Genomic DNA, 17,386 nt, shown 5'->3' on the forward strand with positions numbered 1-17,386 from the left:
CACTTCTTTCGATTTGCTATCACATGCAATATTTCACTAACAAATAGTTGGCCACCAGTAATCTCTGACCCATCCATGACATCAATATACCTACTGATATAACTTTATTAAAGTTATAAAGTGTAAACATTGGAAAAACTAAAGTTTATTGTTTTGCCGCCATTTTGTTTTTTACACTGAAATCCAAAGATTTGTTACTCTAATACTAATAATATGGCCTCAGATTACAGTTATCTTCCCATTTGGTTGTCCAAAATCCGGAAGTTTCACCGCGCAAGTAGTCTGCTGTTTGACTGTGATTATTTCATGGCAGACAGCTATGAAGTGGCAACTGTTTGACTGAAGTGACAGGGGATAGCATGTAGTTTGTAAACATGTGTAACTTGTTGACATTGAAGACTTGTTTGTGGCAATTCCGGCCCATGCAAAAGTAGTGCTTTTTGTGTAAAATGGGTGTACTCCGGCCTGGTTTAGAGGGTGTGTCTGTTTAAACCAATATGCTGGGAGAAAGAGCTGGACAACAGGGGTTGTCCTTTTCAGGGTATGTGTCCCCCATGCAGGCAAAGGTACATACAAAACTTCACGGGCCTGCTGATATTAATAAAAATGTTATAGCCACTAAGGCTATATAGAAACATATAGCGAAATTAATTGTGGTCTGAGTCCTGATATAGTTCACACATTACACCGGTTAAATGCTTGATTCTGATGAAAGTATTATAACCAGAGAGGTGAAATTACACAGACTGATTGTGCATACCACAAGGAATATGAAAACTAATTTATTTATTTTCTAAATATTTTATTAAATTAAAAAACTTTTTTTTTTAATTTATTAAAAATTAAAATTAAAAGTTTCAACTTTTAAATTTCAATATCCTCCAAAATAGCATAAAATGACCTCTGATGTTACTACAGGTTGTTGCAATATTTTTTAACAGTTTTGAGCTAATAATTTGGTAAAAAAGAGCAAAAGTTGGATTTTGTTAGTCAATATTGAGATTTTGATTTTTTTTACATATTGAATTTTAATGAGTTTCTCAATTATTGCAATTGGACAGAAGATCTAAATATAATGAATATATCACTACTAAATGTAATTAAACACTTTAAATAAATAGTATACAGTTTTTAACAAGATTAAGTACTCTAATAATACATTTCACCTACATTTATGTAAATTACACACTTCAGTCATTTTTCAAAAATGGTCTTTTATCCTTAGAAAATCTAAAAGGCTAATATTCTATGCTGTCTGAATGTATTTATTGTGTTCAGTAATCAGATGCTGGTATACTTGTCAAGTTTATTGCAGAAAATGTGCCAAAAAGGTTAACATTTGGCTTGTAATACATATGGCAGAATAATCCATAATGCATAATCAGTGGTCATTACTACAAACATCCTTCCAATCAAGAAATACTACACTGAGGTATCCCAGACACTGGCACATGACTACACTTGTTAACAGTTATCACTGGAAACTGAAAAATATGGTGCAAGTACCTCTTGGTAGGATTTATATCAGCATTTTGTAACAAAATCTTCATTTTCAAAGTTGTCGTCAACAAAAAAAATATTATGGTGTATACCTAAGTAATATCTGTAGGGCATATTCATATTAATATGCATTTATATGGACTGTTTTTGCCTTTTTACAAAGTGGCTACATCTCTAATACAGTAAATGAAGTAGATTAAGTAAATACAGCAGGTCAAAATTGAATATGAGGCCTATCATGTCTAATTTTCCCTGAAATTAGTGTGTAAACATTTGTTGCAAATGGCCCCAATTTTGTGACTTTCACCATCCCTCTGACACATTTCTAATAATGTATCATGAATTCAGTCACCATATCTTTACTAAGCCTCCACTTATCATATCTAAAATTCAAAATTTTACAGTTTTAGATTTTTTTGTTTTGTCAAAAAATTTAAATTTAAGTTTAATATTTAATTAAAAATGAAGTAAAATCTAATGATTGATTTTTTTTCCTTTAAATATTTCAAAATCTTTCCAAGACAACACTGTGCAGATAGAACATATGTAGAAGAAAAAATAGCTGCTCATTGTATGAAGAAATTCCAAAATTTGATAAAGTTATTACATTTTGAAGTTGGTGTCCCTCAAGTTTCCATTGCTAAAATTGGCCATGGCAAGGCACTGTGGTAGGTGTTTTAACACAGCCTCTGTATACTCTCAGTTTAAAGGTGACATACCGATACTTACCGAGCATTGCTTTAATATGTATATCATTGGAATGCATTAGTGTGGGCCAGTTTTTAGGGGAAAAAATGGACTGATAGGCCTCAGATTACAGTTATCTTCCCATTTGGTTGTCCAAAATCCGGAAGTTTCACCGCGCAAGTAGTCTGCTGTTTGACTGTGATTATTTCATGGCAGACAGCTATGAAGTGGCAACTGTTTGACTGAAGTGACAGGGGATAGCATGTAGTTTGTAAACATGTGTAACTTGTTGACATTGAAGACTTGTTTGTGGCAATTCCGGCCCATGCAAAAGTAGTGCTTTTTGTGTAAAATGGGTGTACTCCGGCCTGGTTTAGAGGGTGTGTCTGTTTAAACCAATATGCTGGGAGAAAGAGCTGGACAACAGGGGTTGTCCTTTTCAGGGTATGTGTCCCCCATGCAGGCAAAGGTACATACAAAACTTCACGGGCCTGCTGATATTAATAAAAATGTTATAGCCACTAAGGCTATATAGAAACATATAGCGAAATTAATTGTGGTCTGAGGCCATATGCAAAACAGTAACCAGTCTTTTATTAGTTTTAAAGGTTGCACGTCACTATTTACAAATACTTTAAATGTGTAAATTATTAATTTAATTTATAAAATATAACATAAATTGCAAAAAGGTTTTTTTTTTATAAAAGCTTAAGAACACAGTATCATGAAATAGATAATTTTAACAAAGTACCCAAATTGCAAAATTACTAATATGGTGTGTGTGTTGGAGGGGGTGGGGTGGGGGATGGGGGGGGTGGGGTGGCTTAAACTGCAATACATGTACACTTTATGCTAATAAAGGTTCTTAATTGTTTCTTTTGTTTTTTTGTTTTTTGAGGGGGTGGGTAAATTCCCATTCATAAGTAAATGAATAATGCTGTTAATTGTTGTAATATCTCGGTAACATGGATTATTTTTTATAACTTAGGTGGTTTTAGTGGAAACAATTATTTTAAAATTTTAATAGGTACGGTAACTTTATTCTAAACTGATGAAAATTATTTGCATATTTTTCTAAACAAACCATAAAGCATACCCAATGAGCCTATCTGTTGTGTAAATTGACAAATTGATTAAACATGATCTCAATATGAAAAATGGACATTAAAAAGTTAATTATTTTAATTTACTGTTTTTTTGTTTTATAATTTTTTATTAAAATTGGGCAAGTGAATTTTTCACCATGGCCAGTGAATTTTCAAATCCACTGGCCCTATGGCAAGTGAATTTTAAAAATATTCTAGAACCCCTGAACAAAGGTCATGGTATGTACTATACTGTCTGTGGAATGGTGCATATAAAAGATCCCTTGCTGCTAATCGAAAAGAGTAGCCCACAAAGTGGCGACAGCGGGTTTCCTCTCTCAATATCTGTGCGGTCCTTAACCATATGTCTGACGCCATATAACCTTAAATAAAATGTTTTGAGTGCGTCATTAAATAAAACATTTCCTTCTTCTTCTTCCTTCGTTTTATTAGTTCTCTACCGGTCCAACTGAATGGGGCTATAGGTTTCATCTACTGTCCTTCTGTCAGTCCATCCATCCATCCATATGTCTGCCTGTCTGTATGTCTGTCCGTCAGCTTTTTCCACATATTTTTTTTTTTTCACAATGCCTCAAAATATTTTTTGTATAGCTTTACAGTTTACTGTTACAGATCAAGTTTGACTTTCATGGCAATTTGGACCCATTGGGCTATTTCTCATCCCAGCCAGTGCACCACAGCTGGTATATCAAAGGCTGTGGTATGTACTATTCTGTCTGTGGGATGGTGCATATAAAAGATCCCTTGCTGCTAATCGAAAAGAGTAGCCCATGAAGTGGCGACAGTGGGTTTCCTCTCTGTGTGGTCCTTAACCATATGTAGGACGCCATATAACTGTAAATAAAATGTGTTGAGTGCATCATTAAATAAAACATTTCCTTCCTTCAATGGCGATTGACCCATTTTTGACAGAGTTATGGCTCTTGAACTTGGGCACTACAGTAATGTTTTGTGCTTGGTGGGGGGTCATGTATTGCTTTAGTAAGACTCTAAGAATGATTTTTGTCAATTAAAATTGTTAGTAAAGTAAATGCATTTCATGTTATACAACAACTGAATGTATTCTGGTTATATTGATATTTTAATGAATTAAGATTTGAATTTTTTTTAATTGTCTTCTTTTTTTTTCTTTTTTTCTTTTTTCAGCCAACCCAGATTTGTCTTTGCCTTGCACATCTGTACTCTCCAAAATGGTGGAAGCTAGAAATAACTGTTGGGAGAAACAATGTAAGGCAACTTGTTTTTGTTTGGGGGGTTTTTACAGCAGAAAAGTACTTTGTGGAACATATTATTTTTTACCCATCTTGTTTTGGATTGCAGTGAAAATGCAAGATGTAGGTATTAGGTATTACTTTTCGATAAGTGATGATATTAATTTTTGGTTTTAGCTTCACTGTAATTTTACATTAAGTTATTTAAATAATATTTTTTTTTACTTGCTTTGAGATGAGCAAACAGTGGACTCTTTCTAAAGCAGATTCAGGTAGGACTAATGAAACATACAGGTATACCCGGAAAGATTTTACTAAAGTTATTGTGGGTTTTTTTTACGATAACTTGAGTAAAAGCTGGATTACATAGATTTCAGTTTGAACAAGGTCCAATGTATATGTAATAAACAATAAAAGAAACGTCAATATATTTTTTATTCAGGGTTGTTGGTTTTTTTTCAGTTCAAAGTATTTTATTGATGATGTCAGGGTTGAAGAGCCCTGATTCATCACCTCAGAACTTTGTCATGCTACCATAGGGTAAACATAGAACTTTTTTAATATATATATTTTTTAATTACATGTACTTACATAACTAAATAATATTTAGTGCTTTGATCCCTTCCTACACTCTAGATCAGTCTTGTATAATGTTTAAACTGTTGTTGTTTTCAGGTAGCCCTCTATAGTTAACACAGTGTGGTTGTAATGTGTAATGTTTAACTGTTGTTTTCAGGTAGCCCCCTACAGTTAACACTGTGTCTGTCATGTGTAATGTTTGACTGCTGTTATGTGTCATGTTTGACTGTTGTTGTTTTCAGGTAGCCCTCTGCAGTTAACACTGTGTGGTTGTAATGTGTAATGTTTAACTGTTGTTTTCAGGTAGCCCCCTACAGTTAACACTGTGTCTGTCATGTGTAATGTTTGACTGCTGTTTTCAGGTAGCCTTCTACAGTTAACATTGTGTGGTTGTAATGTGTAATGTTTGACTGTTGTTGTTTTCAGGTAGCCCCCTACAGTTAACACTCTATCTGTCATGTGTAATGTTTGACTGTTGTTGTTTTCAGGTAGCCCTCTACAGTTAACATTGTGTGGTTGTGATGCTGTAATGTTTGACTGTTGTTGTTTTCAGGTAGCCCTCTGCAGTTAACACGGTGTGGTTGTAATGTGTAATGTTTGACTTGTTGTTTTCAGGTAGCCCTCTGCAGTTAACATTGTGTGGTTGTAATGTGTAATGTTTGACTTGTTGTTTTCAGGTAGCCCTCTGCAGTTAACATTGTGTGGTTGTGATGCTGTAATGTTTGACTGTTGTTGTTTTCAGGTAGCCCTCTGCAGTTAACACTGTGTGTCTGTGATGTGTAATATTTGACTGTTGTTGTTTTCAGGTAGCCCCCTACAGTTGACACTGTGTTGTTGTGATGTGTAATATTTGACTGTTGTTTTCAGGTAGTCCTCTGCAGTTAACACTGTGTGGTTGTGATGTGTAATGTTTGACTGTTGTTGTTTTCAGGTAGCCCTCTGCAGTTAACACTGTGTGGTTGTGATGGTGGGCAAAGCGAAGAATCTACCTCTCCCGATAATGTCATCCTCAAACACGTTGGCACAACATTCCCAAGTAAATAATTTAAATAATTTATAACCTGTTAAATGTCTGTAACAGTAGCTCCTATATCTACTGGAATAACATTTCTCAGTACATTAATGTTGGCAGTCTGTTGGATTTTCATCACTGATCCTCGGTTATAATCTGTTTGATCCACAGAATCAACTTTCGATTATAAAGTCAGTTAGAATTATAAGAACTTAGGAAGGATTTAAAATATTAGGACTATGCATCCATCTGTTGTCATGTTCACTGGAATATATCCTACAAATTACTAATTTTATCTTTATTTTCTCATTATTAGATATCTGATGGAGTTTTTTTCACAGCCTATCATAATCTAAACTGTAGGCGAGACATTTTATTTCATTGAATTCTTTCTCTCTTTTTTTTGGTGTTTATTTTGGTACATAGTTTAAACTAATTCTATTTTGTGGATGGTGAGAGTATAAAGTAATTGTCACCCACCTCTTCCAGATGATCAGTTCTCGATCATCCATCTTTATTTCCTCACAACTCTAAAACTGTTCAGTTTGTCTAGCCTCTTAAATACAGTAACAATTATTCTGAAATCTTATGCTTGTAGCATTTCTAGTATTATATGCAGCATATATATGTCCCAATTTTCAGGTAGTTAATTTTTTGGCTTTGCTGGTAAAATTTTGTGCTTAAAACCAAAATAATGCTGTTTTAAGCATGAATTTTTTAAATAAGCTAAAGCATTATTCAATCATCCAATTGGGTTAGCAACTGGTTCTTGGTGAAAATGTTGATATTGTGTTACTTCTGTTATTTGTTATATACAGTATCCATATACATGGTGTGTGTGTATATATATATGTATATGTATGTATGTATGTATGTATGTATGTATGTATGTATGTATGTATGTATGTATGTATGTATAAGGCCTAGCATAATATTTTAATGTGCTGTAGAGTGTACAAATTGCTCGCCTTTAATAAGTGTTTTTACTGCACTTACTTTGATGAGTGCATAGCTCCGACATTTGTAAGTTAGCTGAGCTTTGGTCAGCCCTGTTTTTAAGAATTCAATATGTTTTAGATTCTTGGCTTATGTTTTAAGGAAGATAAAGGTAATGTGATGCTTAATTTTTATTTTAAAATATCTGTGTCCTTTATTTCAGTGTATCTAAGTGAAGAAGGGAAGACGAAAGTGAACATGTTTTTCAAATCATCAGAAACAATACAGCTGATAAAGCTTAGAATAAAGGTTTGTTATGTTAATGGTGGATTTGATAGAATAATAAAATAGTACAGCATAGAATACAACACTAGCTTGCCATGGCGCTCTAATTGAAACAGGTATAATAATAAATAATCTCTCTACAATATTTTTTGTCATCTACTGGTCCAACCTATGATTTGTCTCCTGTTTGTCTGTCTGTCTATCTGTGCCACATAAAGTTTTTCAGTCTCTCTCTCTCTCCCCCCCCCCCCCCCCCCCCCCCCCCCCCCATACCACCCCCCAACCCCCCCCCCCCCCAAATACCACAAGATATTAAGCTGAAATTTTGTATATAGAGATTATTATACGAGCTTGTGTGTCATACTGATTTTACAAAACTCATGTCAGGATTATTGTATTACCCGAGCGAGAGTGAGGGTAGGTAATACATGAATCCTAACGAGTTTCGTAAAATCAGTACAATTCACATGTGAGTGTAATAATTTCTTTATTATCCACATTATCCAAACTATTATTTTCACGAATAACAAGCTAGGACCATGTCAAAACATTTTAAACGTAACTAAAAAGAGACGACGAAACAACCTCATTTTGATAAGCGTTTACACTGAGGAAGCCGCATTTACAAAAATTGCCTCATTCGTTGTGCACGTGAAATCATTATGACACACATGGGTCATGCTTGTTATATTTCCATGAATATCTTGAACTATGTGGATAATAAATAGCTTTTATCAAGTCTGAGTGTCATTCAGATTTACCCAGTTTTGACCTAGGTTTGCCCAGGTCAAGTTTGATTTTCATTGGAATGTATACAAGGGACATAATCCTGTCATTTTGTGCTTGGATGTTGTTAAACATGCATTAATTCATTCACTCAATAGCCAATGTGTATTTTTGTGCTGAGTTGTCATTAAGCATTCATTCATTTTAACTTATTTTCATGCTTATATCCAATCAAGGTTCAAGCATGCCAATGGTCATTCATTCATAACCCTGTCAAAATGGAATTTATCCCTTTTTGACAGTTATGGCCCTTGTACATGGACAATAAGAAAATTTGTGTGGCATGTATTACATTAGCTCAGAATGCTTGTATTTTAGCACACCTTTTATTGTTTTTTTGTTTGCTTTACAATTTGAGGTGCAGTTAATTATCTATCATTACCAATCTTGTGTGTGTGTGCATGCATGCACGTGAAATGTGGTGTGTAGTATCCTTCATTTTGTATTCCTAATGCGATGCTTTCATAATCATTGTTGCTTAAATTTGTAATAAACATTCTATGTTGCAGGCTGTCTCAGGCTCCAGAGGTCCACGGAGGGGCTTGGTCTTTGTATTCCGAGAAAGGTATTTACTTATTCTGTGTTCATTTTCCATCAAGCTTATTTTATGTAAAGTAAATTGTAAAATATAGGCAAGTTCATTGAGGCCCTAGTAAATGTTAATATTTCATGATGTTAAAGTCATTATCACCCGGTATGTAGCAGGCTCGTAGGAACTGTGTGGTCTGCACACACACACACACACACACCCTGGACATAAATGTACCCTTCTTTTTTTTACCTACTATATAAATAAAGATTAAAATCAGTGTTGTGCCCCCTCCACTAGAGACTGTGCCCCCCCCCCCCCCCTCCACTAGAGACTGCCCCCCCCCCCCCCCCCCCTCCAATATAATTCATATTTTCAACATTTATTTTATGTAATGGAAATACCCATTGCTGAATGTTCTGACTGCCGATATTTCATCTTTCAGCAAAGAATTTAAACTGGAAGAACAGGTGGAGAGGTTCTCTTACTACGACAAGTGGGGCGAGATTGAGTACAAGTTCAGCGTGCAAGTCAGGTGAGTTGTTTGGATTCCAGTTGCATTCAGAATTTCACAGTTGAATTCAGAATTTCACAATTTAAATTCTAATCTTTTAATTTAATAGGAATGGAAAATGTCTATAAAAAAATATCAGAATTCTGAATTTTAGTGCCAATCTAAAATGGTTTGTATCTTTTTTTGTGTGATAAAAAGCTGGCAGTAAAACTGCAACTTTTTGTAAACCAGCAACATTGAATATGAATTTTTTTTTCTCTCAATGTCCTTTTCATCTCTGATAGAAAGAATAAAAAGATGATTCATCAAATTGTTAATATTATTAGTAACCTGAGTAATTGTTTATTTTAGAAACTCTGGAATTGGAGGAAAACCTGACAACCCTGTGGCCTACTTCACATTTGATGATGACTGGTGATTCTCTTTTCCTTTTTTAAATAATGGATATGTAATTTTTCACAGCCACTTTAAATGTTTTACCGACTTCAAAATTAACTAAAATCAAAGGTTAAAAGAAATCTTATATATAAAATGACATCTGTGGTGCTGTGTGCACTATTTTGTTAATATTATCAACCTTCACTACTATCATAATTTACTTCATCCCCAAGGTTTATGTTCATAAATCTAACATATTGTATTGAATTATTACATTTGTGTCACTGTTTACTTTTTTGTGATTGAACTTACGATTTATGTTTTAGTCTTCAAGATAGCTTTGTTTTTGTTGTAGTGATGAAATTGACATTCCTGTCTCCTGGTACCCGTGTGGTCAGGTATGTCAAACCTTTGTATCGGGTTTCTCACATCTCTATATCTTAAAGTTTGTGTTATAAATAAATAAATAAGTAAGTATTTAAGTAAGTAAGTAATTATGTAAGTAAATATTTAAGTAAGTAAGTATTTATGTAAGTAAGTATTTATATATATAAGTAAGTATGTAAGTAAGTATTTATGTATGTAAATAAGTAAGTAAGTAAGTAAATAAATAAAATAAATTATAACATGGTCACTTATACATTATTTCATTCCTAATAGATTTACATTTTGTTTGGTTTTTGTGTTATTTTCTTATATAATTATGTTATGGTAACAATTTTTGTTTGTTTATTAATTATTGATAATTTTATAATTATATAATTACAAACTTTCCGAATTTATACGATTTACTGTATTCTGATTGGCTGACGTCACTAAAAAACCGAGCGTTATCCTTCCATAAACCTCATAAAAATATGTCATCACGGAAGACCAAGATCGAAATAACCGCACAACACCAACAGTCACTACACGTAAACAAAAGTTAATATCAAGGTCACTTTGCGATAGAAAAACACAAGACAAATCTGCACATGAAATTGTTTAATTTTTTAAAAAGAAGTTATAATAAAGATATATACCACTGTTTTTGTTGATGCAATACTTATTTTTATTTTTAGCGGACAATTTCCAATAGTATGTATACATGTATTCCTATGCTTATTTACAGAACATGGCTGACGGTAAGAACGAAAGAAATTATTTTGGAGTGTTTTAAGGTACACTTCTTGTACTGTTTGTAATTATAAGAAATGTTTCAAATTTTTTAGGAATTTATCGATGTATAAAAGTCACAAATCTAGTATAAAATCGCTTCGCTACACTACGTGATTTTATACCATTTGTGACTTTTATACATCGATGAATTCCTAAAAAATGAGAAACAATTCTTATATTAAGGTTGATGTTCTTAAAAAATATAATTTTATTATTAAGCAAATTTTTTCTAAAGTGCTTTTTTTTTTCTTTTCTTTTATATCACAGTACGTGTTAATAAAGTTTCTGGAACCACGTCAGGACAGTGCACGACATATTGGTGTTGTTGGAATCAAGTTCCATGGTTTTCAGAGAAAGAATGCGTTCGTCAGTGATGAGATTCTGGTAGGTTCTTCTCCTAGAGTCATAAAACTTTCCTGTATCATTTTGTGTGTGTAGTGCAGTCATAATAATAGCTGTTGATACTTGGTGGTGGTGTCTGTTAGAGTGCACCTTGCAGCCTAACATTCTCGTGTCTTTTTCAGTGAAAATAACAAGGAAGGAAGGAAGGAAATGTTTTATTTAATGATGCACTTAACACATTTTATTTATGGTTATATGGCATCAGACATATGGTTAAGGATCACACAGATATTGAGAGAGGAAACCCGCTGTCGCCACTTCATGGGCTACTCTTTTCGATTAGCAGCAAGGGATCTTTTATTTGCACCACCCCACAGACAGGATAGTACATACCATGGCCTTTGTTACACCAGTTGTGGAGCACTAGCTGGAACGAGAAATAGCCCAATAGGTCAACCGACGTGGATCGATCTTAGACCGACCACGCATCAACCGAATGCTTTACCACTGGGCTACGTCGCGCCCTTTTCAATGAAAGTAACAAATACAGCACACAATCATCAATATGTCGTAAAATTTTACAAATAAGTTCAGTAGTCTGTGATATTTATATAGAGAATATCTAGTTACTGATGTAGGATGTGGGCTTTATACTTTATCCTTGGTAAGCCAAGCGGAATTTCCCATTCATACCTTTGCAGGATTAAGCCCATATCCTACATCATTAACTAGTTATTATTTTTATTCTGCGGTCCATAAAACTTAGGGTAAAAGCTATTATTACTGATATTTCAGCTACTTTCTACAATGACCTAGAGCCCAAATGGGCAACGTTGTAATGTAGCTATGCATGTGACGTCATATGCACAACGTCAGAAGTCATAATTTGCTACTATACGTTTATGACTTTGCTTTAGTCAGTCATAATAATCGTCGGCCAATAAAACAGTCCTTAAAGTTTTACTCAAGCAATTGCTCCCGCTCGCGTGTGTTTACGCAAAACTATTTCCACGTGGGTGAAAAAGTGCTCGCCTCGTCACACGCTGATATCATTAATGTATTTACTCAAAATTACTGTGAATTGTTACACTGGGAGCAATTGCTCACCTACATAATTTCAGGAGAGCAGATTCTTGCTCACCATCGATTTTCAAACCATAAGCACTGCAATAAAAACAGTGGTTGCAGGATAAATAAAAAAAAATCCATTCTATATACATTTAGGTGTTCTTCTTGTTTAATGTTTTATCTATTGTGGGTTTCATTGTGGAGGGGGTATTATTGACATAAAAAGGGGTTGTTGATGTTAATGTTTTGTTATTTTATGTACAGTTTGATCATGGTTTGATTGTTTGAATAAACTGTTTGTATCAGGTTTCATTCATTCATTCATATACCAAATAGTCCATTTTCCTTTATGCTAAATGGTTGTTAAACATCCATTCAGGCTCATTCCACTAACACAATACATGATAATGCAAATATGTTGACGGCGGTTTAAAAAATCAAATATCAATTATTTTAAAAGTATGAATTTTCTACCCTCCAGGTTGAGCATCCACCCAATGCAGAGAAGCACGAGAAGTCGACGAGTTTGGACATTGTCAAATGGGTGCTGACATTTCTTATTGATCTCTCTCAAGACCAGGTAGGTCACATATTTTTTGTTTTTTACATAATGACAGTAATATCTATCCTCGTTTTGATATAATTTCATATTCCATGTTCGTTTAGCCGACTTTTTAGAAATGTTAGCAATATTATCTAAAGCCTGAAAATTTCAGTTCGTTTTCTAAAAAAAAGACAAACAGACTCTGGTCATTTCAGTTTGAACAATTCTTTTGTTGATTTGAAAGACAATTATTTTTCAGAAGAATTTTAAGTTGAGTATGATGAAAAAGACATTTTTTACATGGGTTTTGATAATCTTTCCTATCCTTTGCCACACACTGAACAGCCTCAAATGCCATTGCTGCTAATATCAAAGACTTAAAAAAAGAGTATATTAACAGCAAAATAAATTCAAATACCATGAGTAAAATAGAGATGTGTACAAAAAAATTCAAAAATTGGTTGGCCTCTCTCTCACGATTCAAGACATTGTCGAAATGGATCCGTTAATAGGTGACTTCTTGTTAAATTTAAAGAAAGATTATGGAACCGATTATGAACCCGACACACTGACAAGTTTCCATAGAGGTATAGACTGACATCTACGAGAAAATGAGTATGTTGTACACTTGATGTCTGACCCGTTTCAGACAAGCAGGCATCTTCTACAAGCTTGAAGAAAGAAATTAAAACAAAAGGGCCTGGGGAATAAACAAAAAAAAGTGGGAGCCAATTACAAAAAAATGAAAAGAAACTATGCAAAAGTGTGCAGCTTGGTCTTAATAATCCGGACACACTTTTGAACACAATTTGGTTTCACAACACCAAACTCATGGGATTCAGGTGTTCTGGTAAAAACCACCATCTAAAATGGGGTGATATAAATTTAACAACCGATTTTAATCACCAAAAATACCTGGAATTTTATGCACGTACTAGCAAAACAAGAGATGGAAATAATACCCACATCAGGCCATTTAATCCAAACATTTTCTCAAATGCCGAAAATCAAATCGATGCCCCATTGGAGCATATAAATTGGATGCAATGAACAGACCAAACGTCATGAACACTCCAGAATCACCTTTCTGCATTTCAGTGAATCACAATTACTTGAAAAACAAAGACGTATTGTGGTTCAAATCACAGCTGATTGGCATAAATAAACTCAGGACAATGATGAAAACCATGGCACAAAAGTCTGGTTTGTCTGACAAAAAAACCCAAATCATTCCCTTTGAAAAAACCATGTGCAAGCGTTTGTTACATGTGGGTGTTCCTCCGAGTACTATAGTACATTCTAATTTTATGATTTTGATTTTAGGTGAAGAAGAGCAAGTCAAAGTCTGACTATCTCGACTATTCTGAGGTGGAGTTGAACATGTTGTGGGAAATCTACAACAACTTCACTGACAGGTAAAATAGAAGAATAACACCCTTTTGTTAACTAAAGTTGAGTTTCTCATTCATTAAGTTAGTATAGAATTATCGGTGTGCAATTAATACTCATGTCCATATTTTCTGATGAGATGAAAAAAATGCTAGGATTTTCTGAAGTTCTAGATTTCAGTGCCGCAAAAAAACGTTTTTTGTTATTGTTCTTTGATGAAAAGCCTCTATGAAGTGCAATTTTAAACTAAAGTGAAATATCATGTTCCTCATTACTGTTAAAATAAATATCCAACCTTTTAACAAATTGGTAAATATGTTGATTGTAATTAATTGGTAAAAATGTTGATTGTAGTTAAGTTTTGAAGTGTATTTTTTTAGATGAAGCTGTAATGAATGATATTAAATGTGTGTTTCAGTCCCGATGAAGGCTGGAAGCAGTGCAGCCTGTCACTACTGAGACTCCTCCACTGTTTCATCCCAATACTGTCTCCACTGAAGGAGTCTTCCAAAGTGAGTACACTGTGATTGCACAGGCATGGTGCAGGAAATTGTGCATCATAGGTTTGGACTGTGGTGAGCAAAGTTTCAAGGAATGTTCACATCATGCTCTTTTATGCTTAAAAATATATTTAAAACATGATAATTTTCTTGGGGGGGGGGGGGGGGGGGGGGGGGTGACTGCAAAAAAAAACCCCACCTCAACACAAGCACCTATCAGGCCTCCCACACCTATATTTCCTATATTTTTTATAGGATCCTATAAAACTCCTATATTGAGATTCATTTCCTATATTTGACTCAATTGCTTTGCCAAAACGCTGATGATGGCCAATGAATAAAATATGTTACAGAGTTATATTTGCAGTGAAAGGCAGCCAGCCTGTCAGAAATTCAGAAGATGCTTTGAATGTGGGAGATCTGTGTCAAGTGCCAATCAAGATGCTGCTCACCTGAGGTGAGGAGGATGTATTACTGATACAAGATGCACCAACTTTCAAAGTATCCTGGATATTGGCATGGACTGCTGGCAAGCCTTGGTATATATTTGTTGAGATAGTAGATGGTATCTTGTCTACATACGAAAGGTAAGAACATACCATTAGTAATGTAAATGTCTTTAGAAATCTGTGTAAAATGCCTACAATCATGATAATCGGTCCAAATTTTCCTATAAAACTCCTATATTTTGGGATGCAAATTCCTATATTTCCTATATTTTAATGTGTACAAGTAGCTGGGAGGCCTGACCTATTGTCATTCTGTCATTAGTGAGTTATGCTTATAAATAAGTATAGCATATTTATCCAGAAATTTATCACAATTTATTTTGAGAATTAGTAACTAAGGGGGGGCGGCGGGATGTAGCCCAGTGGTAAAGCACTCGCTTGATGCACAGTCTTTTTAGGATTGATCCCTGTCGGTAGCCCCATTTGGGCTGTTTCTCGTTCCAGCCAGTGCACCACAACTGGTGTAACAAAGGCTGTGGTATGTGCTATCCTGTCTGTGGGATGCTGCATATAAAAGATCCCTTGCTCTTAATCGAAAAGAGTAGCCCAAGAAGTGGCGACAGCAGGTTTCCTCTCTCAATATCTGTGTGGTCCTTAACCATATGTCTGACGACATTTCTTTCTTTTTAGTAACTAATTTTTGAAAAGAAAATATATTGTTTGAAACCTGGCAGATGTTGCTTAGGAAATGAAACTTGAAATTTTTTTTATTTTATTAATATAACATTTTTATCTATTTGGAAAACCCAATAACAGATATATTTTTTATAATTATATACCAAAAAAAAAAAAACACTTCCATTTGAGGACAGTGCACTTTTAATAAGTTACATTATCTAGTATTCTGTTTTAATATTTATCTCACCTATCTGCTCTGTATTTTGTTAACAGGATGTGGCGGAGTCGATGTTTCATCACCTGTGTAAACTGATAGACAGTCCAGGGATTGATCCCAAGAGTCAGGCCTACCGACTGGCACAACAGCTGATTGTGGATGGTAAGACTGAGAAACAGGCAATAAACAACAGCTATGGCTATTTGTTTTATAGCTGTATTACAGTACATTTCAATGCTGTAAGGGAAAGTGGAGGAATTTAACTGTGGTAAATGTGATAGAATTATACAGTGATCATGCACATAGATGATTGTACTTTGTTTTGGTCTTTCTTTTATTCCATTATCATTAGCAAGTCCTCTCTTGTTTACCCCATTTAGACACAACTAATAATTTTCAACTTTTTACCATCCCTATCCTCTTTCTAACCCTAACCGACAGGTGTGTGACTCTTGGGATGATCTGTGATCACTTACATTTTGGTAATTTGTAATAAAAACAAATATTAACTTCAGGATGTCAGTTTTTAGCACTTTTTTTAAAAATAATACTTTACATGCATTTCAGGGGCATCGTTGTTTTTTCCCGATAAGGAAACGAAGCGACAAAGACTTTTCACTATGGTGTCCAATGTGGATGTGAGTATCCTCTTGTTGATGTTACTTACGGGCTTCGTTTATTTGTGGTTGCATTTATTTTAATGTTTTTAAATTCAGAATTATTTTATATGTTTCATTGCAAATTAATAGTGCAATTTTTGTAGTTCCATTATAATAGATTTTAATGTTCATGCAATAATTTAAGTTTTAAATTAAGTTTTTAATTAATGTTTGTTGGATAACTGTTCATGAAAATATTTATTAAGAACGAATTCTGTAATACCCAGTGATTAGTTTTAAAGTTTATAGTATACAGTAGGAGCATTTATTTTAGGTTATATAGCTTAATGTATATTGTCAAACAGTACACTTAATTAAAAATAGATTGTGTATGATAATGTATAATAAATATTTTTAAATTATATTTTCTGTTGAAATCAACCTAATAATAAATAGTAGGTGTTTATTTGTGATATTTTGTCAATAAAAATACTGATATCTTGAAACTAATTTAAATAAAACAGTTATCACATTCAAAATCATATCTTTGTTAGAAGTTAGAATCTAAGAGAAATTTTGACAAGATTGTGACTGCTAACATGAATGATTGTCATTTGCTTTGTTTATAGGTTGAGAGAGAGCGAGTATTAATATAATATATTATAATTTTATTTCAGAATTTGAAGACTGCTGCATCAGTTTCCCTTGTGTTCCAGTCACTGTGTCACTTCTTCAGCTCCGTCGACCCCCGTGGACTTCTCGACATACCGTCGTCAGCAACTCAAGTATATTCAGTTTATTTCCATGATAATAATAGTGAACTTTTGTTGTATAAGTATTTAGATAACACGTATAAGATGTAGTAAATAATGAGATTGTAAGATGTGTAAGGAAGTCTTTTTGACTTTAAAAATCAAAC

General features: G+C 33.9%; 1 protein-coding gene across 1 annotated transcript in view; it reads left to right on the forward strand.

The window, feature by feature from the left end:
- Positions 1–17,386, forward strand: part of LOC121380225 (zinc finger ZZ-type and EF-hand domain-containing protein 1-like) — a 104,797-nt gene that overhangs the window by 21,703 nt on the left and 65,708 nt on the right. The window contains exons 17-30 of the mRNA XM_041509046.1: positions 4,440–4,520; positions 6,015–6,119; positions 7,255–7,340; positions 8,612–8,667; positions 9,077–9,166; positions 9,497–9,559; positions 9,879–9,921; positions 10,949–11,065; positions 12,573–12,671; positions 13,959–14,050; positions 14,443–14,536; positions 15,925–16,030; positions 16,436–16,506; positions 17,145–17,252. Of these exons, the coding sequence (XP_041364980.1) occupies positions 4,440–4,520; positions 6,015–6,119; positions 7,255–7,340; positions 8,612–8,667; positions 9,077–9,166; positions 9,497–9,559; positions 9,879–9,921; positions 10,949–11,065; positions 12,573–12,671; positions 13,959–14,050; positions 14,443–14,536; positions 15,925–16,030; positions 16,436–16,506; positions 17,145–17,252 (1,211 nt within the window). The remainder of the gene's footprint in view (positions 1–4,439; positions 4,521–6,014; positions 6,120–7,254; positions 7,341–8,611; positions 8,668–9,076; positions 9,167–9,496; positions 9,560–9,878; positions 9,922–10,948; positions 11,066–12,572; positions 12,672–13,958; positions 14,051–14,442; positions 14,537–15,924; positions 16,031–16,435; positions 16,507–17,144; positions 17,253–17,386) is intronic.

Source organism: Gigantopelta aegis, chromosome 8 (genome assembly GCF_016097555.1).
Source record: "Gigantopelta aegis isolate Gae_Host chromosome 8, Gae_host_genome, whole genome shotgun sequence".
Classification (NCBI taxonomy): Eukaryota; Metazoa; Mollusca; class Gastropoda; order Neomphalida; family Peltospiridae; genus Gigantopelta; species Gigantopelta aegis.